Source organism: Oncorhynchus mykiss, chromosome 2 (assembly GCF_057628025.1).
Source record: "Oncorhynchus mykiss isolate SJ-2025 chromosome 2, ASM5762802v1, whole genome shotgun sequence".
In the NCBI taxonomy this organism is placed as follows: Eukaryota; Metazoa; Chordata; class Actinopteri; order Salmoniformes; family Salmonidae; genus Oncorhynchus; species Oncorhynchus mykiss.
In genome coordinates this window covers 39,136,700-39,162,901 of record NC_143023.1, presented here as the reverse complement: position 1 = coordinate 39,162,901, position 26,202 = coordinate 39,136,700, and the positions used below count along the sequence as shown (strand labels likewise).

General features: G+C 42.9%; 1 protein-coding gene and 1 pseudogene across 3 annotated transcripts in view; one reads left to right on the top strand and one right to left on the bottom strand.

The window, feature by feature from the left end:
• LOC110489609 (teashirt homolog 1) overlaps nucleotides 1–5,892 on the bottom strand; it is a 39,735-nt gene extending 33,843 nt beyond the window's left edge. Inside the window, exons 1-2 of one of the 2 annotated variants that reach the window (XM_090199416.1) lie at nucleotides 5,765–5,892; nucleotides 3,433–4,010 (exon numbers count right to left, since the gene is read on the bottom strand). In XM_090199416.1, coding sequence (XP_090055542.1) covers nucleotides 3,433–3,472 — 40 coding nt within the window. In that variant the 5' untranslated portion in view covers nucleotides 3,473–4,010; nucleotides 5,765–5,892. Of the gene's footprint in view, nucleotides 1–3,432; nucleotides 4,011–4,167; nucleotides 4,697–5,764 lie in introns of those variants that run through there. The other variant, XM_021562345.3, reaches the window with a different exon arrangement.
• Nucleotides 5,037–10,836, top strand: LOC110489623 (prostaglandin reductase 3-like; annotated as a pseudogene). The gene is made up of 2 exons (XR_016486579.1): nucleotides 5,037–5,604; nucleotides 8,020–10,836. The product of XR_016486579.1 is annotated as a prostaglandin reductase 3-like (transcript).
• Nucleotides 10,837–26,202: the final 15,366 nt, after the last annotated feature.

The window sequence follows — 26,202 nt, the reverse complement described above, 5'->3', positions numbered from 1 at the left end:
CGTCAAGTTAGAGCACAAAGGTCGTTGTGTAATCTTAGCGACCCCGGGGCATGCTAAACCATTTATCCCAGGGCACTGGTCTTCTTAACCCACTCCAAATATACTGGGAGATTTTTTTTTAACCAGGTTTCTAGAATGGCCCCTAAACACAAGAGCGGCAGAGATACATTTTCCACACATTAAGACTAGGGCTGTACGTGGTTTAGACATTAAGACGTGAAAAGGTGTTGTATGTGTGTGTGTGTGTGTGTCTCTCCCTCACTGTGCTGCTTCAAAACGTTTACACAATGTACCATCAAATGTACCATCAAATAAAAGCTATACTTTGCATACTAGAATTGTTGCATAAACATATTAACGTACTATTATCATTTCCTTTTACACTGACCAAATTTTGTACAAAAAAATAAAAATAGGCCCCACCCCCAAAAAAAATCTGGAAAACTTAGCTACATTTCCCGCATTTATAAACCTTCACAAACCCTCAAAACGACCATTTTTTCTTCTTACGCACAGTAACAATCATATGCGATATTAAGAATGACAATTGCAGGAGTATGACGGTTATTAGACTATATAAAAAGGGAAACATAAACATTGCCCCGCCATTTGATACAGGAGTGTAGCCTCCATGTGACGACGCAGCTGATTTTGAGTTCGGTGCGTCTGGCCTTTATTGCGTCGTTAAAGGCGGAGGATTAGGGAGGTCATTAAGAGGCATTGTCTCCTCCGACATGATTAGTCAGGTAGCAAAGTCCATTTGTCACCTGCACGAGCAAATTGAGTTGATACTGCACTAGGGGCTATGGGGACTGTATAATATCAACTTGATTACATCAAGGCAGCTGCGGACTTGACACCTTACTGAATTTGTCAGCATTAATCGTTAGGGCCCGTCACAAATCCATCAGGTTTACAGATAATTAGGGGCCTTCTCTAATGAAGCCCAGAGAAGCAACCTTATCTTTTCTCTCGGATAATGAAGAAGCCTCTATCCCTGGGAAAGAGATGTTTTTCTCCCCAGACTACTAGCTCTGACTGGCTGAGACACACAACCCTCCAATTTAATGAAAGACAACGTCACTCTTCTCTCTTTCTTTTTTTACATCGCTCCTGTCCTCATCACCATCAACTGATACTGATATTCAAGGACAAAATGAGACCTCAAATAAAGTAACACATATACACACTCTTACCAACTGCCTTAAATACTCTGTAGGATACAAACCGTAGCTCATCTTAACCTTAAATGACAGGATATCTGAAATCAGAGGAGTAGATATTGTGGTTTTCCCGTGACACTACGTATACTGTATATCAGGGAAAGGCCTTTTGTACGGCTATGGCCCCATTTACAACCGTTAAAAGTTCTCACACACACACAAACAAACCCACACAGAACGTAAAAGGCCCTATATTAAATGTCGCTCTATTCTAACCCCTGACACTAGTGAAAAATAAATACAAAAAAAATGTGTCCAGAAATGTCTCCTCGTGGTGCTCCGTTCAGCCATCCTCTATAAGGTCCAGTCCTGTACCCCTGGGGTGCCACATTTGTTTTGGTTGAACCTGGCGTCAACCCTCTCAGTGAAAATATAACTCACAACAACATCTTTTCCCCGATGATCGCTCGAGTGCTCATTCTCTAAACCTCTATTACCATGGTACTACCATGGCGATACTACCTCGACTCTCCCTCTCTATTTCCTTATAGGCTACAGAGTACCAGGCATGGTTCAGTAGCTACTAGCTAGCATTGAAACACTGGACCATCATGCTTTAGTTGAGCGTGTGTCTGTATTTGTGTTAAAGGGGAGGGTTGGAGGGTGCTGTTGTTTCCAACAAATGGTCATGATCATGACAGAATGGTAACACTCCCATCTGCCAAGTTGTGATTGACCATTAAAGGCCATAATGTATAAGCCGGTCAATGACAGGCAAGCAGATCAATAGGACCATGTTGAGGGGTCAAGGTGATGGCATGTTTTCATGTAAGATCTGCTCTGTTGGGAACAGCCTACATGCGATCCTATAGCCTGCTACCCAGCTTCTTTCTTTTTTTATGTGATACAAGACAAGAGACGAATCAGATGCTACTCAACAGTGAGTATAAAGCATAAGATGGCTAGTCAACACTGTGTGTCAGAAGCGTATGAACTGTAGAGAGAAGTACTAGTTGAATACTCTTCCCAGTCAATCCAGACTGACTCCCCGTCATTTGGCGTCTATTTAAAATGATAAACCTGCCGAGTTCAAAGTCTTCGCTGCCCGGGCCCTCCTGTTCGGTCCGCTTTACACCTCATATTTCAGAACCTCTTTAAAATTCTAGAACTGTCTTTTGTTCACTCCACTTGTTAGTGCCCAACTTCAAAGGCTGCACCTCATTAGCACAGAGGTGGAAATCCCTGTCACTCATTTACATTTGTTTAAAGCGGCTTGAAAAAGAGATGAGTCGAAATCCAAATCACTAGACCTCAACCTTGTGTTTCGACATCTGGTTTATCCGTGGTTGTTAGATAGTAAATACTACAGTCCTGTGGCTGTAGACATGGACTGCATTGGTAAAGTGTTCTGTAGGATGAGTGGAGGGTGTGCATTTGGATAAGAAGTGCAAACCTCCGTGTCTTTAACCAAGACCAGGGGGGGCTACTGTTGGTAGGCTAGTTCAGGTACCCTAATTAATTAGGATTTAGTCATTTCTGTGATCCTCAAAACACTTCCACCCCCCTCCCTCTTCCATTTCCTTTCTTTCTCTTTCTTCCCTCTAGTATTTTCTCTGGAAAACAATAAAGAGATAAGGATTTCCCTCCTTTTAAAAACGTTTTTCCTTCCCTTTTTTTAAGACAACCGGGGGTTGTCCTTTGAGTGGCTAGATTCGTAAGGAGCATGCGTGTCTCCATGGAGAGATGTATTGATGTTTATCAGGGATGAATAGATCAAAGGCTGCCACATGACAGGCGATCAATCACGCATCAAATCAATGATGGCAATCCTCTAATAAAACCGAAAAGAAAGAAAACCGGCTCTGGCCAGTTTTTTCTCCCCCTCTTTCGGAGTCAATTATTCATTATTACTCGCTCTTTAACACTGCAATGGACCCCAATAGAAACTCTTATCTCTAACGTTTCGTTTATCTAGCTACCTAAAGTAGTCGACTTTTCTGGCAAGTTAACACATTAGGCCTATCGTGTCACTACAAACGTACCGTGGTCTACTTAAATCATATGGCAATATAGAAAATAATAATGGTCAACTAATGAAGATGTGTTGAAGGTAAAACTTATTTTTAGGCTATTACATATGCATAACAGGAGAAATTTAAAAGGGAAAAATAAAACATTTTTAGTGAATTAAAAATAAAAAGTCCAACATTTGATCTCCATTTAGTAAGCGATGGTGAAAATGAATGTGTGTGTGCGCGCCGGTGCTTACCTGCTGATCGCCTGGGCTCTTGCTGCTTTCTCCTCGGCATAGTGACCGTCACGTTCCACGGTACTTTTCATGCAGGAATCAAAACAATTAGTCTGTCAGTGGAGAAAAACCATCCCGAACCTTTTTTTTTTTTCGGGAAATAACTGTCAACAGTTTTTTCTATTAGAATGGTTTGTTTCTTTTGTAATTGTGGGCTTATGCCAGACAACCTGAAACGGCCACAATGTAACTAAATATGTCCTTTAGGCCTACGAATAGAAACAAATGACTGAAGATAAAGGACAAACGAAAAAAAAGGGGTTCTGTGATATCAAAACGATGCACGAATTTCGCCAGCTGAGAACATGTCTATCAAATAACATCTTTCCTCATCACTGTGTGTCAGAAAAAGAGGCAGACATCGAAGCCAAGTTTCAGTCACTCCCCTGCTGCCATAGGGGGCTATATGGCGGTGTTGGGGCTACTTTGTACCGCCTTCACTCCAAAATAAATAAACTCTGATGGTAAACAAATAAGTCCAGTGTGAGCGAACACCTTTGAAATGTATTTCCGTGGAAGGCTGCGCTTCAAGCTCAGATCTGAAACAAAGCAGAATTGAGAGAAAATAGACAGGCATTAGATGGTTAATGTCAGTCCGTCACCACGCCACCTAGTCGGATCAAGCCTCGCCGTCAGCGGATACTTTTCTCCCCTCTCTAGTTTGAGCCGGGGTGGTAAGTTAGGGATTCTACTTACATTTCTAGTCGTGGAAAATAATTATTATCAGCCGCCGATCAAGGAATGTGCAGGTGGTTGAAGTGGTGAGGAGCCTGCGACTAAAGAGAAACAAACAAGGTGCAGGCATCCACCCTCGCGGAGAGAATTTTTCTTCTGTAAACTCCAGGGAGTGAACCGAGGTCTCGTCTGCTCCTCCGAGGAAAAAAATGAAAACGCAGGGAATCGAGAAGCGTTTCAGACAGTCTCAACTGATAGACAGACGCATCGAGTGGCTTTTCCTGCTTCATTTTTACTCCTCCCCTCGCGCTACAAGCGTCACCCTGACAGTAGAACCCACCTGTCAATCTTCTTAATTGTCTTGTTTTTCCTCTGATTAAAATTGAAATGACTTGACAAAGGAATGCTTGCATCAGTAGGCTAATATCAAAATGTTGCTTTGAAATATTGATCCACAAACTTCATGCGGAATGTTATGGCAATTAGTCAATTATTACAAAACTGTTACTAGGTTAGGCTATATTACTACAATTAGCTCATCATCATCATCATCATATGAAATAAACTTACACCAACTTTATTTTGCCTGACATATGCTATCCTATGTCAAACCCAACATGGCAATGCTTTGGACTTGCATATTTTTGGAACATTCGGACTGAAGTTTCCTAATGTGAGAGCACCATAATTTACGCATGCTTGAGGAGAAAATATATCCTGCAGATAATAGCCTTTTAACAGTGCTTGTTAATACCTTGAATGGTTGTGGTTGGCACTGGCTGTATTGGCAATTCTTTGGATTTTTGTGTACAATCGTCGAGGATATGTTTGAGACTACGATTGATTTGTTTCACCTTTACTAGGAAGTGTGTCATGTCCAGGAAGGGGAGGGACTCCAAAGAATACAAGCCGCTACAGTGACAGCTGCTACAAGATTGCGCCGTGCTATAGCCTAGTTATCATCAAGGCAAACATTCCAAAAGCACGCTATTGCGTGTCAATCTTATGCGACAAAACTGCGCTGGTAATATTGTTTTAATTGCAATGCATCATTGCATTGGCGTGGCCTACCCTGCTACGTGAAGAAAGCCTAGCATAGGCTAACGATAAGCATATTGATATCAATGCACAGCCAGTGCCCGTGAACTTTGTCACATAATCCCTCCCTGGTGCAATGTCCACCTCTTTCTTGTTGAGAAACGGTAAGAGGGTGTTTTCGGTAATCGGCGGGGGGTGCAGAGGAACCGATGCACTTTCTAGAGTTCATTTCGTATCGCGCCGCTTCATTATAGATTTGTCATACTCCACGCACTTCATGGATTTTAAAGGTTCCTCGATACCGAGCTCCATGAAAAAGCTGGTCGTAACGAAGCTCAGCCAGAATTTCAGAGACGCCGTTGCCTTGCAAACTGTTCCAGTCCCGACACCTGGCGACGGGGACTTGCTTGTCAGAAATCGGTAAGTTTTGGTTAGAAATTGGATACAGAAGGTTCACATTTTCCGCGGGTGCGTAGCCTGTACCCTATGGATAGACTATTCCAATATTTGGCACATTTTGGAGCCAATATCTTTGATAAAATATTTGGTATTGTTTTCAAGTTACGAAAGGGTCTCTTACCTCGGTTAGAATAGCCTTATCCATCCCCATCGATATTAGTAGCTTACTTGCGACCATTTCAGGAGCGAGCAAAATACGTGAGAAATATATCCAAGTTCCGCCCCTACATTTGTCTATCAATCCATCTCGCTCTGTCCTGTCTCCTTACGTCACGAACCTGCAAACAGAAAGTCATTGGGGGGGATAGACTCGCACGAATAGATGAGGAGATGGAGAAACAGCTTTGCATGGCATTTGGGGCTGCGGCAGGATCATCATTTTCCGCTGCATAAAACCAATGCGTAAGACTCAATATATGTCTGTCTGATTCAAAGCAAGATATATACAAATGTTGATTACATTAACAGGTTACTGTAACAGAGGAATGTAGGCTACTTAATCTAACCGGTTATTTACTACGATTTAAATCAAAGAGATATTAAAATGCTGGTGTAGCCTATCAGAGCGTAGTTGATCAGTGAAATAAAGGCAGTGTCTTGCATTATGGTTGAGACCAAGGACATACTAGCATAATCTAAAGATCAAATAGCTTTTAACATTTGCAGAAATTGTCATATGTAGCCTAAAACTTTTTCACAGGTTTGTTTTGTGTGCGTAATTTCGTATGCGTAACCTAGATAATAAATACAATTGTATTGTCTTGTATGTCATTTATAATTTGAAAATGTGGAACATTGAATTATAAATACCATTTTCCATGGAGAAATAATATCTCTCTCATCTTGGGAAAATGAAAGAACTGTTGATGCAGTGGTAGGTTATGTGCTTTGCCCTCCCCCGCCTCCTGAAACTGTTTGGCATCACAAATTGTTCTATATTTTAATGTAGGCCTATGCCCTTATACTTTCTTTATTTTTTAACAATTCTTTGTTTGTTGTCTGTAATGAATCTCCATCATATGAGTTGGCCTGGAAAATTACAACATTTAGCAGCAGGACCACAGCTGACGAATAGCTAACAACTAGGCCTCAAGCACCTTCAACTGAAAAAATAAGTTAGGTGCCTGAATAACTAGGCCCTTTTTCTTGATGTGGCTTATTATTTATTTGTTAATAACTACATCAGAAAGGCCAATTCTATGGTCTCAATGTAGAGCTTGGGAATTAGCAGAAATATCTGTGATGCCGCATTTAGGCCAATGTCGGCCTTGTATTGTATAAGGCCTGCTTGGTTAAATTCTCTGAGGTGGGAAGACAGTTGCACAACAGCCTACTGTAGTCAAAGGTCATTTAATTGCACATATAGCCTTCTTTTATGCATTATTGACCTGAATTTGCTTGACTAATTTTGAGATTAAATTGAGATATGCATTAATATCATGTTTCAGTGACCGAGATTATTGTGCATTCAAAGTTGCACATTTTTAAATCAAGCATCTTTAAGAATATCAGCCCAGTTCATTTGAGTTTTGACCTGTGAACTTGCTCTTCTTTAATGCATGGCGTTTCAGTACTGTTGGTCCATTATGAGAGATTCAGGTTCAAATATTTACTGGTACGGAATAATTCAGAAGGACTGCAAAAGCAATTTGGAAAGTATAGTCAAACCTAGATGTTTTCCTATATTTAATTGGAGCCTTTTATTTGTAACTAAACCGGGCTGTTATATTTAAGTGCTAAAAATGCAAATATGGCATGCACAATGATGAGTCGCAACAAGGGTTCTTCTGGAGGATAGAACATTATTTATTTATACATTTCTTTCACACAATGATTTTTTTCTCTCTCCATGTCATCAACTGAGATGAAAACAGTTGTATTTATTTTTTCATGTCACTGCAAAGAAATATACCAGATTTAAAAGTGCAGTTTGTTCTTGTGTGTCTCTCAAGACAATGACTCGTGACATCATGCAATGTGTTTTGTGATACCAACCTCGTCCTGTCAGTGTAAGGTGGGTGTTTATTCCCAAGACAAATGGAATCATTGCCAAAACAAACCAATGTTTCCTTCCCGAACGATGTCGCAGATATTTCCTAGAGAATGGAAGTGAAATTGGAAGTGAAATCTTGACCTTCGCAGACATGACTGTAGGCATTCTGAAGTGCTCCTCTTATGTTATTATAACATGAGCTACTATCATATTATTATCAAAATTCCGACTATATTATCATGTTATTATCAGAATTCCGACGGAAGAACATCACTAAAGTATCCTATACCGACGTTAATTGATTTGAATTCTATGTAACAATTGTTACTCATTCTGAACTGTCATTCACGCATATTTATCCTTCTCTGTTCCATTCCATGCAGATTTGTTGGAATCAATGCCTCGGACATCAACTACTCAGCAGGCCGCTACGACCCTTCGGTGAAGCCACCGTTTGACGCCGGGTTTGAGGGCATTGGCGAGGTGGTCGGACTCGGCCTGAGTGCCAGCGCCCGCTACACCATTGGCGACACCGTGGCCTACTTTGCCGATGGGGCCTTTGCGGAGTACGGTGATACCCATGATCAAGACCGTACCCGTACCCGCGGTGAAGCCAGAGTTCCTCACCCTGCTGTTAAGTGGTGCCACGGCCTATATCGCCATGAAGCGGCTTGGCGACCTGGTGAAGGGCGCGACGGTGCTGGTGACGGCCGCTGCTGGTGGCACAGGACAGTTTGCTGTGCAGTTCGCCAAACAGGCCGGCTGCCACGTTGTGGGCACCTGCTCCTCCAATGAGAAGGCTGGCTTCTTAAAGACCATTGGCTGCGACAGGCCCATCAACTACACGTCCGAGGACCTGAGCACCACGCTGCGCAAAGAGTACCCACAAGGCCTGGACGTAGTCTACGAGTCCATAGGTGGCAGAATGTTTGACATGGCGGTCAACAATCTGGCCAATGAGGGTAGGCTGATCGTGATCGGATTCATCTCAGCGTACCAAACGGCATCAGGAGTCCCAACTGTTAAAGGAGGAACTCTGCCCATGAAGCTGCTCCAGAAGTCAGCTAGTGTGAGGGGGTTCTTCCTACCTCACTTCCTGTCCGACTACAAGGAGGCGATGGGAAGCATGATGCAGATGTTTGCTAAAGGGAAGCTGGTGTGTGAAGTGGACTGTGGCGACATGGCCCCCGAGGGCCGTTTCATGGGACTGGAGTCCGTCTTTAGGGCTGTGGACTACATGTATGCTGGGAAAAACGTGGGAAAGGTGGTGGTTGAGGTGACTCCACCCTCACTGGACAGCAAACTGTGATTTGCCTTAATGTGAATGCACTGGAATTCTCAAACAAATCTAATGTATGTATGTACAATGAAAGGAACAATGAAAATACAGAATCTAATGTATGTATGTACATTGAAATGAACAATGTAATGTAATATGTTGAAGGCAAATTACCCGAACTGTGACAATCTACATTACTCTGAATTTAATATATTTTTGAACACTTTATTTCACCTGAATATATTTAGATGTTACTAAAATGTTGTTCTGTTAGAGAACAGTTCCTTGTTTAATGTTTTAATGATTAGCTTTACTTTATTCAATAGAAAGTCCCAATAAATGAGGATCATACTTGTAGAGGGAAGATTGCTGGTGTAACAACATAGGTTATCTCAAGAAAATAATGCTGTACCCCTCTAGATCAAATGCCTCCCTCATTCTATCTCGCACACACACACACTCACTTGTTTCTTTGCTCTGTGCTCAAGACTAGAGCTAACTAAAATGTAACCATATTAACGTTTGTGTTGACAGTAACTAGACCCGTGTCTGCATTGACTGTCCACAGCTTACGCATGATTACAGCACTCCAGACAATGTACCAGCATATCAGCTGAACCCTCTGTTTACACAGCTGAGGACAATATTGCATAATGATCACATTTAGTGTTACCAGTTTAAACCTCTGTCATTCTTTTGGAATATAGGCCTAAGCATGCCCAGAGCAATTGACCCGTTTAGTCCACCCCCCCCCCCCCCCACACACACGTATGTACGTACAGCATGCATAAACAGATAATTTATTAATTATATGAGTCATCTTAAATCAACAAAACATATTGCACATTTCTCTATGTATTGTAGGTGTAGAGTAAGTTTTAAAATGGCTAATTTTGAGGAGTAATAACACGTGTAATTAACACTAATATCTAGATTACATTATTTATCTTACATTCTTGATTTTAGAATCACATTTTGTTGTGTTTGGTTTTAGTAAGATCTGTTAATACTTGTCAGAACTGAATGCAGCATCAGGTGTGCTTGGTATTTTATAGCATGTATGTAGCTGATCGAAACAGCGTTCATATAATCCATCTTTCCATTCACATGCCCCAAGCTGACCATAATAAAAAATTAGTCCAGCTAACCAGAACTTGGGGTTGAAAATACCATTCCTCTTTCCCACAAGAAGCAGAAACCCACTTATATTGAATGTATTGTGGAATGCCCTCTGAGGTAGGCCTACAGTTTTCTTTTTTGTTTGTTACCGTGAGGATAAGGTTCCACTTGATGTTTTGGATTCTCTTTAAAGCCAATTCACAAATTTCATTTTTTTTTGTCATTTAAATATGGAACCCTTTTAAGCTAAATATCATGTTGTCGCCTATAGAGGTGAGGGTAGATGGGAGACTAGGTGGGATACAATCATCATGGAGAAATGCCTTATCTTACATTTTCCATATTAATTCTAAAACTATTTACAAGTTAATGTGGGTGTGTTATTCTGTGGCTTTTTTTAAGAAGTGAGAAAAGGTAATTAAAACATCTCTAAGACAATACGTTATCTATCAAGCCTAGGAACACAAAAACAAACACCTGTTTCCACCTGGGAGGGACGTCTGTGTGTTCATGCACTGTGAACATGCAATATCCTCCTCCAGGTGGCCACTCAAAAAAGATCTCGGTGTGAAATACGTTACAGGTGTGACCCCAGCATGCAAAGCCTCTACCTTCGCCAGGCAGGCAGCTCAGGAAATCAGAAACATACCCACCAGCCTGAAGCCATTTGAACCTGCACCAGTGTGTGTCTCACACACACACACCCATATGTGTTCCAAGAGAGAAGTGGTCTGTGTAATGCATACAGTGTATTTTTGTAGATTGGTTCTTACTATCTTTAGTAAAAAATAAAAATTTAAAATTAAGGTCCTCTTTGATTTCTACCCGTGTTAAATATATAAATGAAATTATCCATCTCTGCACCCATCATTGTAAGTGTTTCATAACAGTGCCACTGTACAAGCATACATGACTATGAGCAACCTGAAAGCTATTGTTAAGGAAGATGCTCTTACCGCTCGTAAAATGTATGGTTCAAGGCGTCATTGTAATGCAAGAGCATGCTCTCACACGCTAGTCACACAAAGGTGAGAGAGGTGATACAAATGTTCACTTGAATTTACCGTGCTTGAGTACTATTGCGTGCATACTCTGGATAGAGGTACGGACTGTCAATGTGTATCTGTCTTCAATTACCAACCGAGGCCTCACTCTGGTCCTCCGGGGCCCACCTGTAGCAGCCATGATTAGTGCGCATTCACAGTCCAATTAAAAGCACAGGACAACCTGGAGAAAACAACACACTCTCTTTAATTGGCTTGTAGCTGTTAGCAGGCTCTTAACAAACCATATAGACACATACCTGTTGTAGTCACCTTCTGAGGTACATGACAAATGTTGGTGGAGTGACAAACATGTTTTGGAAAAGTGTCGCGTTTCTCAATGTAGTTTGAGAATATTAGTTATTGTTTTTTTTATTGCTTAGACTATAGTTATGTTTTTTTGAGATACAGTATATTACATCCACCTTTAACCTGAGTATAGCCCTTAATTGAACCCTAAAAGTAAGATTGAAAATATTATATGGTAAACGTGAAACAACCACAACAATTGTGAGAGAAAAGTTCAAATCTAAAATAAATGTGCAAAAGTGCATGTCATGAATAGTTGTGATACTTGGTTTGCCAGAGATCTGTGCTTTGTGCATTTCGGATACACACTCAAAATGGGATCTGTGACCTTTTTACAGCCTTGCTTTCAATTCAATTGAACCATATAATTGTTGATTAAATGAATAAATTGAAAATGCTGTCAACAGTTTAGTGAAATGCCAGTGTTGTAATACATCAAATCAATTTGATCAGCTGGGTACTCTATATATTCAATCAACCTCAGTGTTACTTTAGGCTCTGCCATCCATGTTCCTATACTGGCACACCTAACATAGACATCATTTGGATGGTGTGGTCTGGTATAACCTGGTGCCTTAGTGACTGACTCTGTCATGGCTCAGGTCCACTCTCAATTACTAAGAGTCACTCAGACCCCTCAACCACCATCACTCCTCCCCCTGTTACAAAACCTCACTGAACTAATTAGTCGATGCACACCCAAACACTAAGTTAAGGTAAAAACAGGTGACTTTCCGATATGTAATGAAAAATATATAATAATATGTTACTTTTACTCATGTTGTATTGCATAGAAATAAACTCAGCAAAAAAAAGAAACGGCCCCTTTTCAGGAACCTGTCTTTCAAAGATAATTCGTAAAAATCCAAATAACTTCACAGATCTTCATTGTAAAGGGTTTAAACACGGTTTCCCATGCTTGATCAATGAACCATAAACAATTAATGAACATGCACCTGCGGAACGGTCGTTAAGACACTAACAGCTTACAGACGGTAGGCAATTAAGGTCACAGTTATGAAAACTTAGGACACTAAAGAGGCCTTTCTACCGACTCTGAAAAACACCAAAAGAAAGATGTCCAGGGTCCCTGCTCATCTGCGTGAACGTGCCTTAGGCGTGCTGCAAGGAGGCATGAGGACTGCAGATGTGGCCAGGGCAATAAATTGCCATGTCTGTACAGTGAGACACCTAAGACAGTGCTACAGAGAGACAGGACAGACAGCTGACCGTCCTCGCAGTGGCAGACCACGTGTAACAACACCTGCACATCATCGGTACATCCGAACGTTACACCTGCGGGACAGGTACAGGATGGCAACAACAACTGCCCAAGTTACACCAGGAATGCACAATCCCTCTATCAGTGCTCAGACTGTCTGCAATAAGCTGAGAGAGGCTGGACTGAGGGCTTGTAGGCCTGTTGTAAGGCAGATCCTCACCAGACATCACGTCGCCTATGGGCACAAACCCACCGTCGCTGGACCAGACAGGACTGGCAAAAAGTGCTCTTCACTGACAAGTCGCGGTTGTCTCACCAGGCGTGATGGTCGGGTTCGCGTTTATCGTCGAAGGAATGAGCATTACACTGAGGCCTGTACTCTGGAGCAGGATCGATTTGGAGGTGGAGGGTCCGTCATGGCCTGGGGCGGTGTGTCACAGCATCATCGGACTGAGCTTGTTGTCATTGCAGGCAATCTCAACGCTGTGCGTTACAGGGAAGACATCCTCCTCCCTCATGTGGTACCCTTCCTGCAGGCTCATCCTGACATGACCCTCCAGCATGACAATGCCACCAGCCATACTGCGCGTTCTGTGCATGATTTCCTGCAAGACAGGAATGTCAGTGCTCTGCCATGGCCAGCGAAAAGCCCGGATCTCAATCCCATTGAGCATGTCTGGGACCTGTTAGATCGGAGGGTGAGGGCTAGGGCCATTCCCCCCAGAAATGTCCGGGAACTTGCGGGTGCCTTGGTGGAAGAGTGGGGTAACATCTCACAGCAATAACTGGCAACTCTGGTGCAGTCCATGAGGAAGAGATGTACATTAAGTACTGCAGTACTTACTGCAGCTGGTGGCCACACCAGATACTGACTGTTACTTTTGATTTTAACCCCCCCCCCCCTTTGTTCAGGGACACATTATTATATTTCTCAAGATTTCTCTTGCGAGCATTTTCCATACTAATGTCATTATTTTGCACTTCTCAAATTTTTTATGGTTCACTTTTACAAAAAAAGGGTTTCCCCATAGGATAACCATTTTTGGTTCCAGGTAGAACTCTTTTTGGGTTCCATGAAGAGCCCTCTAGGAAAGGGTTTTACATGGAACCCAATACGGTTCTTCAAAGGGTTCTTCTATTGGGACTGCCAAAGAATCCTTTTAGGTTCTAGATAGCACCTTGTTTCCGAAGAGTGTAGGCTAGCAGTGTGTGTGTGTGCATGCATCAGTACTGCTGGCAATCTGTCTGTCTGTCTGTCTGGGTCACAATGACTCAGTGGTGCGGCCGCGCCACTCAAGTCTCACTAAGGAGGAGGAATAACTTTCTTAATCAAGTTCCCCTGATTAATTGTAATAAAGGTGTCATCAATAAATGTGTCCTGATTGAGTAATTTGAGGCTGAAGACAGTAAGCACATCCCTGGTGATTGGAGTTTTACAGTGGGGGGATGTAACAGGGGAGACACGGCGATGACACAAATAGCTCCTCAGTGCGCTGGCAGTCACCCTCCCTCCAGGACAGCCTTCGCACAGCTGACGGTCATGAAATACAATTATCAGTGTGATCTGCTTAAGAATTCATCAGCGGCTCCACTGCCCAGTGAAGACATTCACAGAGTTGGAGAGAAAACGAGAGCGGGAGAGAGAGAGAGAGAGAGAGAGAGGAGGGGAGGTTGCCAAAAGGAAAGGGAGGCCTGACTGATTAAATGAGGTTTCATTTTGTACAGGCCGAATGTTCCTGTGACGGTATACTATAAATGAATGTATTGATTCCTCCCGCATGTTATTTCAAATGTGAATGAATAACACCCAGGTGCCTATAAGCGTACTATATATGTATTAAACACTGTTCAGATTGCATTTCAATACCACACACCAGTCAAATGCATATTGGTCATACGATACGAGTAGTAGAGAAAACAAACGTATACAAATGTATCTGATGTTGGTGGCAATATACAAAGTAGCAAACCTGAGCCAGGTAACAACACAGTGCAACCTGTACCGTCCGGAAAGGCTAGCCTACGATCACTGTGTCAGATGTCATGTGTGCAGGCGAAAGTCAAGGGCAGTAAGTATTCATACTGTGGATGGGTGATATTATCAGCACACCGTGCCGGGCGACAGCGTCACAATTTCATCGGTCGGTGTCTCTCCACTGCAGACGTAAAAATCGAAACACCCAGTCCATCCCGCCCCCTGTGATTGACGGACAGGTCCTCAGTTAGCTCAAACACCAGGTCCCCCTGTCCCCCCCCCTTCTGTCCCCACCAAACGCCACTGCAGCCAAGGACACCGGGGTGTCAGCAGCGAGGCATCTGGGCGACATCGTTCATCAGGGCGCATCGGTAATGGGAACCTCCCGGTGACAGTGGTCATCAGGACACAAAAGCAAAAGGGACCATAAACATGGTATGACAGATGGCCAGGGGTACAAGCTCCGACAGGGAGGGAGGGAGGGAGGGAGAAAGAGATGAAGCGGGACAGTGAGAAGGACAGAGAGGAAGAGAGGTTTTATGCTAAAGTGTTGGACGTTATGAAAAACAACTATTCAGCCCCCACATGATAACTATATGGTCAATGGCGAAGAGGTGGACTGCGTTGCCTGTATCATAAATGCAATGGAACCCCTTCTCTCGGTTCCATCTGAGTCCATCAACGATGAGGTCATAAGTAATTATGTCTCTCCCTACTCAATGAGTCAGGTAGGCTAGCTACATTTAGAAAAGCAGAACGTTCAAAGCAGAGAAATGTTTTTTTTTCTTAACATCTCTTCTTTTTCTTTGTTTTTCTCTCTCTCCTCTCATCAGTTTACCGAGCTTGCGTCTGTTTCTGTTTGCTTACCATCACGTCAGCGTTGACATCAGCCAATTAGTACAGTGAAACCGTTTAACATGAGCTACAGTATTTCGGGGAATGAAGGCACAGTGAAAGGACAGAGAGAGATGTTGATTTAACAACGCACAGACAACCACCAGGTTTTTATTTTTTTTGAACTGGGACATGCAGGCATGATGGCTACTGCAGGAGCTAAAGCTGCTAGCATCATACGCTAACTCAGAAGTTCTTCAGATATTGCCTCCCTGTTCCTTTTAAAACTATTGAGGAACCAATAGGGGGGGCTAAAATGGGCCCTAAAATGTTGCCTGAAGTGTATGGTGTTTTGTGGTAAATCGTGGTGAAAGAAGTTTGAAGTGAAGTAAAAACAAAGGGATAATTATGGAGGTGATAGCAATGACAGAATGGGAGAAACAAACAGGTTGTGTGAAAATGAGGTGAGGCAGGGATGCTGAGGGTTGTCAAGAAATGACAACTTGTTGTAGGTCCCAGAAGAGAGAAGACGTCGTTGTGTTAACAACATCTACATCGCCTCAGGACTCACATATTGTCTCAACTTTCTTATATGAGGTATTGAAGAAGGTAGCGCGCACAGCACGGCGACATCCAATGAAAAGTGCTCTATAGGCTACCAGCTGTCTACTTCTTGTTACTGTTCTTGTTCTTCTTGTTCTTCTTTCTTGTTTGTTCTTCTTCGCCTTCTTCGCCATACCGGAGCCAAGTTGTGGACAAAGATGTGAGCTTACTGCTCGGCGGAAACAGTCTCGTCCGTTAATCGCCATCCATCCATCGGCCCTGCTCCTGTATATAACGCGGAAATTACAATATCCATCACTCCACCATGCCGTCACTTTGATTGATGGATCACTCACAGAATCCCTCTGTTTTCACAGAAGTGTTTGGTTCTGGAGTGAGAAGTGAACAACATCTCCGCCTATGATCAGATTGAGAGTACATATTCCATCCAAGAGTCTATTTGGTTCAGTGATACACAATCCCCTACGGGGCAGCCAAGCAACATGCTGATGGAGATCTAATTCCATTAGGCGTTATGGTTTGTCATGTCTGTTATTCGTGTGGTAGGCCATTGACGTACTCGGGCAATGGTGTAACACAATGGAACATGACAGAATCTCATTCTGTGGGAGTCCTTCAAGTCTGTCAAGGAGCGGCGTCACTGTCAAGGAAGTTGAGCAATATCAGAACAAACACTTGGTAGTACGAGAGGTACCAGACAATCTCCCTCAGAAAGGAATCCTTTAATAAATACTATAAGAGCATAATCATCTCTCCTAGACTGAGGTTTTGAGTAACAGATTTGAGCGAGCGTGGTGAGCCAGCCTTGCCTCTAGAGAAATTCACACAGAGCGTCAGACAAAAGAGACACAAATATGGACTCTATTACAGCAAACAATTGAACTAGCACTGCAGCGAAGGCCCGCCTTTCCTCCCTTTCCTCAGGACTTCCTCGTCATTGTAACCCAAGGCAAATTAATTCGCCATTATTGTTTTTCCATCCCATCCCTAATTTGTGTAGCTCTAAGTGTCTGCAGCACCTGAGCAGGGACGTGTGTGTATGTGTGTGTGTGTGTGTGTGTGTGTGTGTGTGTGCGCGCGCGAGTGCTGGGAGAGGCTTTGACGCGGCGACGACAGGAGACCTAACGCTGCAGGATGGAGAAAGGTGAGCAGGAAACAGAAGGCGCCCACGGAGGAGGTATATGACATCTGTCAGAATTCAGGGTGGTTGGGGGGACAAAGCCCCCCCCTCTCCGGCCAGGGGTCACATCTCACACTGCAGTCGCTGAAGTTGTCAAGACACCGCTGACACTTCTTTGGCAATGGTGGCCGAGGACCTGGACAGGCACGGGCGTTCAAGGCACACTTATTTCTGAGTAAATGTATCTGAGGGCATTTGTTCTGCTTTTTTTTTTCTCAAGGACCAACAGAAACGTCAGGGTTTTCTTTTTTGTCGGTTGTGGATGCAGGAAGGTCACCTGACATGGCAAGGTCGACAAACAAACAAACAAATAAAAGGAATTAAAATGGAGAAAAACATAACAGGTGAAACAAGGGGGAAAAGGATGAAATGTTTATTTTGAACCTGATGGCGTGTAACAGGCATTACTCTCTGTGCTGTCCTCTGCCCCCCATTGGCTACGACACCACCTCCTGGGCTAACACAAGGGTCGTCCAAACGTCCAATCACGTCAAAACCAGCGGTCCGACTTCAACTAGAGAACAGATTAAAAATCATGAATACATTTGAATCATTACTTTTGTTTGTGTACCTGCAATTGTTCTGACAAAGTACAACAGCAGTCTCAGTTAGCGATGGCCTGACAAGAGAGAGAGAGAGAAAAAGAAAGAGAGAGAAAGAGAGAGAGAGTGTGAGTGAAATAGAGAAAGAGATAGAGACTGAAAGAGAGAGAGAAAGACAGGGATGGAGAGAGATAGAAAGAGAGAGAAAGTGAAAAGAAGTGCATAGAATCCAGGGTGATATCATTTTAAACCATCATCATTGGTCTCCATTTTTACCTATATTTAACTAGACAAGTCAGTTAAGAACAAATTCTTATTTACAATGACGGCCTACCCCGGCCAAACCCTAATCCGGACGACACTGGGCCAATTGTGTTCCGCCCTATGGGACTCCCAATCACGGCCGGTGTTGATACAGCCTGGAATCAAACCAGGGTCTGTAGTGACACCTCTAGCACTGAGATGCAGTGCTTTAGACCGCTGTGCCACTCCGGAGCCCCATTAATAAAAGCTACATTGAGAAAGCTGGGACATGCACTTGAGCAATGGGTTTGTATTGGGCATGCATTGGGTTAGAGCTGATGATATAAAATATAGGCCTTCTACAAGATCCGATCCATCACAGATCTATATGCAGGGTGCTGTCTTAAAAAGCATGTTTCCTTTGTTTATTCTTTGCGTTGTCTTCTCCTTTCTCTGGAGTTTTGACATTGGATTTGACAGGTGTCTGTGGGGAGGAGAGAGAGGAAGGGAAAGGGGGAGAGAGGAAGGAGGGAAGCGCTGGTAAGAAAGAAAACAATCTTTGACTGCCTGTGGGTGAACGTGGGTTCCTCTAGGCAAGGCGGCCTTCAGCGTTTAGCTGGGGGCGCCGTATCCGAATCACAGCCACTGCTGTACCCCCTAAGGCGCTAATCTCAACCAGTTACCGTCAAGTGTTGCTCTTCTTTATATTTTCCTCCGTTCCTTACTATCTCTCCATCTTCTTTGTTATTTTCCCGCTAAACTGTGCCCAAGTCACAGAAGTGAGAGAAAAATGACAGCTCGAATAGATACGAGGGAAGACTTCTTGCATCTTAAGGCATCGTTTAGATTTATTAGCAAAAGAAACAGGTCAAATATTCCAAACAGAGGATTTCTTTCATGAAGTGTGTATGACATGTTGTTGGACAAGATATCAACAAATGTCGACGAGACCTCGCCGTCATCCAGAAGGCTTGATTGAAAAGGTTTGCCGTTTGAGCTGCAGAGAAGTTCTAATTTAATAAGTGTTGACTACGGAGACAGTGGGGAAAAAAAGGGAAACGTAGGAGGAAAAAAACTCAAAGATTAGCTGATGACATGTTCAACTGTGCACGTAATAAAAGGCTTAGTTAAAAACGCACATGCTGATTGTCAATTATTTAAAAAAACAATTAAAAAAAAAACTGGAAATTAAGTCCTGGTAATCTCATGAAGTGTAAATAACATTATTTCTTATGGCAGCTTAATTGAATGAATTTGACTCCGTTCAGAAATAATAGAATTACATTCACTTTCAAAGATCCCCAATACCGTCTGTGAAAAGGTGAAAAGGAAACAAAAATACACGGCTTCTTTGTCAATTAATTAATTTACAAACATAGTGATCACAATGAATCTGAATTCCTCTAAATTAAATTGACTATGAGAAACTATAGTAGTTCCCTCCAAAACGGGTCTCCCACTCTCTTAAAAGGATAGTTTACCCAAATTACACATTGGTTTCTTTAACCTGTTAGCAGTTTATGGACAAGGTATGACAGTAATCCATGCTTTGGCACTGTTTCCACTGTTTTACCACTGCACTGAGGCTAGGAAACACTGTCACCACCGATAAATCCATGATAATCGAGAATTTCAACAAGCATTTCTCTACGGCTGGCCATGCTTTCCACCTGGCTACCCCAACCCCGAACAACAATCGGAGGCCCTGTTGTCCTGACGTCTGGCAGTCTCTATGGGGGGGCCACAGGGTCAATTCTCGGGCTGACTCTTTTCTCTGTATATATCAACGATGTCACTCTTGCTGCGGGTGATTTTTTGATCCACCTCTACACAGACGACACCATTCTGTATACATCTGACCCTTCTTTGGACACTGTGTTAACAAACCTCCAAACGAACACCTTCCGTGTCCTCCAACTGCTCTTAAATGCTAGTAAAACGAAATGCATGCTCTTCAACCGATCGCTGCCCGCACCCGCCCGCCCAACTAGCATCACTACTCTGGACGGTTCTGACTTAGAATATGTGGACAACTATAAATACCTAGGTGTTTGGCTAGACTGTAAACTCTCCTTCCAGACTCATATTAAGCATCTCCAATCCAAAATTAAATCTTGAATCGGCTTCCTATTCCGCAACAAAGCCTCCTTCACTCATGCTGCCAAACATACCCTCGTAAAACTGACTATCCTACCGATCCTTGACTTTGGCAATGTCATTTACAAAGAACCTTCCAGTTCTCTGCTGCCAATGACTGGAACGAATTGCAAAAATCACTGAAGTTGGAGACTTATATCTCCCTTACTAACTTTAAGCATCAGCTTTTTCTGCTCTTTTGCACACCAGTATTTCTACTTGCACATCCTCATCTGCACATATATCACTCGTGTTAATTGCTAAATTGTAATTACTTCGCCACTATGGCCTATTTATTGCCTTACCTCTTTACTTCATTTGCACACACTATATACAGATTTTTCTTTTTTTCTTTTCTTTTTTTCTTTTCTTTGGAATTTTACCCCTTTTTCTCCCCAATTTCGTGGTATCCAATTGTTTTAGTAGCTACTATCTTGTCTCATCGCTACAACTCCCGTACGGGCTCTGGAGAGACGAAGGTTGAAAGTCATGCGTCCTCCGATACACAACCCAACCAAGCTGCACTGCTTCTTAACACAGCGCGCATCCAACCCGGAAGCCAGCCGCACCAATGTGTCGGAGGAAACACCGTGCACCTGGCAACCTTGGTTAGCGCGCACTGCGCCCGGCCCGCCACAGGAGTCGCTGGTGCGCGATAAGGACATCCCTACCGACCAAACCCTCCCTAACCCGGACGACGCTAGGCCAATTGTGCGTCGCCCCACGGACCACCCGGTCATGGCCGGTTACGACAGAGTCTGGGCGCGAACCCAGGAACTCTGATGGCACACCTTAGCCACTGCTCCACCCGGGAGGCTATACAGATTTTTCTATTGCGTTATTGACTGTACGTTTGTTTATCCCATGTATAACTCTGTGTTGTGGTTTTTGTCACACTGCTTTGCTTTATCTTGGCCAGGTCGCAGTTGTAAATGAGAACTTGTTCTCAACTTGCCTACCTGGTTAAATAAATGTGAAATTTATTGTGAAATGTGAAAAAAATCTAAATTTGTGGCACAAATCCCATTCATGTCCTGGCACCGATACTAGAATTTTTCGTGCTACATGTCCAAATAATCCAAAAGTATCTAAAATTGATTGTGTAGCTCAAAAGATTGATACATATGATTTGAACATGATGTGCTTAAAATACTAATATCGGAACCAGGATTTGTATGCAATTTGTGCCATAAATCCTAAAATGTTAGCATTTGAAAACTGCTAGGAAAGTGCCAGGGAAACTTAACCAATGCTTGGATTGCTGTCATACCTTATCCATAGACTGCTTACAGGGTAAGTAAAACTAAATGTCATTTTTTACATTTTAACTCTTTTTATGGCCATATTATCATCAAACATTTCATTTGTAAAAAAAATGTACAGATAGGAAACTTCCTTACAAAATGGTTCCCTGAATGAGGATGATTCCCAACATAGGTTATACACACAGCGACAGACACAGCGACAGACAAGACAGAAATACAGACATACACAGGCACACAGACACAAGACCCATGACACTTGGGGAGGGTGGATGTGTGTGTTTCTGTGGTTTCTTTGAGTGACTGAGGGGAGGGAGGGAGAGAGGGAGACAGAGAAGGAAAAAGGAAAATGGAAGGATTAGATAAAGGCTGTGAGTGCGTGTCATCATCTCTGACATTCTGTAGGGCTTGACCTTAACAGAACAGATCATGTCAGAGAGAGACGGTCTCATCATGGCCGAGGAACACAGACAACCCTTCAGAAATCACTACTGACAACAGGAGCGCTCAGGACACACACGCACACAAACACGCAGAACTGCACGCCCACACACACTTGGCGGCACACAAACACATATTCAAACACACATGCAGAACACACATGCAGGATGCACGCACGCACGCACACACACACGCACAATTAAACACACATACACACACACACAGTCTTGCACACACAAAATATAAGTCACATATTCTACCCTATTCATGGGTTGCACGTTTCATCACAATATTATTTAGCCCATCTGAGCATTCTAATCAATACCGTCTCAATAGGTGCTGATGAAGACTAAAGTGCATTACTGTCGCTTGGAAACACAATGACATTTCAAAAGGAGGCAAATAATTAGTAGGACAAGCTGTTGTCATCTTTGTGAAGTCGCCGCCAGAATGACTTTAGATGCAATATAACTTTAATTAGCTAGATAAGATTGAGGGGAGATCACCAACATTTTAGCTCGGTAATGTTAGCATTGCTAGCTACTTCTGACAAACTCATGGCAACATTGCCATCTTTCTAAAGTAACGTGACAACATCATAACGAGGGCAAAGTGGTTTTCTACTCCTCTACTTTAGCAATGTCAATCGTATTTCCAGGCCACTATTGTAATGTTGAGGAAGCCGTCAATAGCTCCCGTTCAGAAAGACTGAGCCTTAACCATCAGACAGACTTCAATACGCTGCAGCATCTGTGGAACGCTGATAACAATGGCGACGACGCGGCCCGAGTGACGGAGGTGCTAACCCGTGAATATTAGTGTGTAATACCGTATTATAAACTTGATCTTCTCCACCTCTCATCTTCCCCCTTCTTCATGGCCAGATTTAGAGTTGGCCGTCAGGCTGCTATTATAGAAATATGGTTTGACCTTTGAGGACCAGAGGTAGTTTAGATCAGAGGTGGTTTTTCACACAGCTGTTTGGACAGCCTGCACTTCTCACTGATATGAACATATGCCAGTCTCCCTAAATGTTCACAGACATTCTATTAAAAATCTTAAGTACATCAGTATAATTTTTATTATTCCCATAAAGGAAGAGCTAGCTCACATCATTTTTTTCATGAACAGTGAACTTTCGAAGCGAACTCCAATGGGTTACATAATTAATTTCTGCTTTCTGTTAACCCACAGCTATATATTTCGGTCTGTTTCTCTCTTACTCTTAATTTTAACCCTGGCTTTTTGGCATGTCTTTCATGAGATATTGGAGAAAGCATACAAATTCTCTCTCTGTGTGTGTGTGTGTGTGTGTGTGTGTGTGTGAATGCCCGTCTGTCTATCCATCCAGCTTTCTGTGAATGCAGTGTAGCCGTCTGCAGCGTAGTCTGTTTCTGACCCATTGCTTGTCTCTGCTTTAATGATGCCGAGGCCTCCATCAAAGTGGGGACCCCCTATGGCTTCTTGAGGCCCCTGGGCTGAACAAGAGCATCGTTCCTTCAGTCTTCCCCTCACTGCTAAAGGCTTGTCTGAGTAATGAGAAAATGAATTTAAACAAAATGAACACAAATACTCCATTCCAGAACGGCAGGCACATACTGTTCAGCTTGAAGTATCAAAATCAAAGATTGGTTTAAAAAGAGGAGTTCAAAAAGACTGGGCTCCTTTTATTTCATATGCCGGTCTCTCTCAGCACAGAGAAGGGGATTAGTCTGAAATGTTTGTGCACATATGGATTGATATGTTACAGCCTACTGGACCGATGCGATGTGGGGAAAAGTCTATTGATTTCTTGCCAATACGGTTCCGTGGGAGCTCAAGGCGACGGTTGTTTCTATCCCTCGGAAAAAAAACAGGACTGCCACACTTGTTTTGCCAGTCGCCATGGCAACCGGGATCATCAGAGTCAGGGGAGGTCAGTTGCCGTAGCAGAGGGGATTCTTGGTTCAGAGAAATCAACATTACATTAATTGCCCACCAAACCCTCTCTCTGTCTCTCTCTCTGTCTCTCTCTCTGATCCTAGTATATTTGAGAGTGCTGTACGTTGCGTGTTGGGTTAGCCCCTAACTGGACTGGAGCTCTCTTTCCTCTGTGTTGTTGTTGATGGATTGAGTTTGTTCCAGCATTTCCAGATGCACTGCCTCCACCTTTCTGGGTAGCAATACTATTCCATATCTTATCATCGCACACTGTAAGCCGCAGAGCTCATGTGTGGATGGTTCTAAGCGTGTGGAAATTGGTAGCAGCCCACCTCTCCTCAGGTGGTAATTGGCCTCTGATACAATACTCACCTTGTGTAATTAATCTCCCTCACTGACATCGTCTCTCCACTGCTTGCTGTGGAACCAATAAGACCTTACAAGTGTTCACCTGATGATGTGTGATGAAATACACTGTGTTTACAATCCTATAAGAGACTGGGAGCTACACAGTGGGAACGAAGCATGTGACTCCACTATGCAGGGCTTGGCTCATTACACATAAGCCTTGTTCACACTGCAGGCCTTAATGCTCAAATCAGTTATGTTTTTCAAATCCGTTTTGGAATACTGACTGTCCAAACAAGTGACCAAATCGGATGTGTGTGTTCAGACAGCAGTTATTAGCTGACATGGCTACCCTGGTTGTCATAGTAATGGCAGTGTGTGTTAGGCTGATTGGTGGTGGTGGTGCTAGTGCCTACTGTCCCTCAGAAGTTATGTAGCAAGCTAAGATGACAACAATGCCTGCCATGGATGTTTCCCAGTCGTATTGAATGTTCAAAATCATAGTGTAAGAACACCTTTAAAGCCTCAAAGGATAAGATGATCCAACTTTCAAAACAAGTCCGTTTTGGCTAGCCACAGCAGTCAACTAGCTAGCTAGGTAGATGTTTAGCTTTCTACCACATTCACTAATTTGTTTGTAAACTATTAACAAGCTAGTTTAGCTACCACATGTTCTTGTCAAACTGTCAACAGAGTAGCTAGCAAGCAACAAGATAGTCTAAAAATCACTTGAGGGCAAATAAATCAGATTTGACCATTCAGACACAAGTCACATATCTGATTTCAATCCACCTACGAAGGTGCTTTAAAATGTTGCTTGAAATATCAGATTCCATGTGCCTTGTGGGTGTTCAGACTGCAGGAAAAATAACAGATTCGAATCGGATATGCAAAAAAATTTGATTTGAGTCACTTCAAACTGACAATATGAACAAGGCTTTAGAATACAATTTTACTTGATATTATAATAATTATATTCCAGCCAGACCCCATTTTCAAAAAACTTTTTGGAGATATCGGAATTCACTGGAGATATAAGAAGTCTGTTATTAATTTCTGTCTTAGATAAGGAATTGGAAAAATCCCTCCCAGCTGGGGCCACGATAAGTAACCCAACAAACAGTGGGCCTCAAATATTGTGTTAATTTAACAACATGTCCTCTGTGTTCAATTAACACAAGACAGTGAATCTACTGCCTAACACCTTAACAGAGAGCGAGAGAGAGAGAGAAAGGAAGAGAGAGAGAGAGAGAGAGAGAGAGAGAGAGAGAGAGAGAGAGAGAGAGAGAGAGAGAGAGAGAGAGTAATATAGAGAGGACAGAGACAGAGAGACAGTGAGGTACACTACCGGTCAAATGTTTAAGAACACCTACTCATTCAAGGGGTTTTCTTTATTTTTTTAAACAATTTTCTTCATTGTAGAATAATAGTGAAGACATCAAAACTATGAAATAACACATATGGAATCGTGTAGTAACCCAAAAAGTGTTAAACCAATCCAAACACATTTTATATTTGAGATTCTTCAAATAGCCACCCTTTGCCTTGGTGACAGCTTTGCACACTATTGGCATTCTCTCAACCAGCTTCACCTGGAATGCTTTTCCAACAGTCTTGAAGGAGTTCCCACATATGCTGAGCACATTCCAAACCATCTCAATTTGGTTGAGGTCAGGGGATTGTGGAAGCCAGGTCATATGATGCAGCACTCCATCACTCTCGTTCTTGGTAAAATATCCCTTACATAGCCTGGAAGTGTGTTGGGTCATTGTCCTGCTGAAAAACAAATTATTGTTCCACTAATCCCAAACCAGATGGGATGGTGTATCGCTACAGAATGCTGTGGTAGCCATGCTGTTTAAGTGTACCTTCAATTCTAAATAAATCACAGACAGGGTCACCAGCAAAGCACCCCCACACCATAGCACCTCCTCCTCCATGCTTTACGGTGGAAAATAGGCATGCAGAGATCATACGTTCACCCACACTGCATCTCACAAAGACATGGCAGTCGGAACCAAAAATCTTCAATTTGAACTCCAGATCAAAGGATCCATTTCCACTGGTCTAATGTCCATTGATCTGGCAACTTTGACGTCATCGCCCCCTCCTTTCCCAACAAGATATGGATCTGGTAGCACTTCCTACG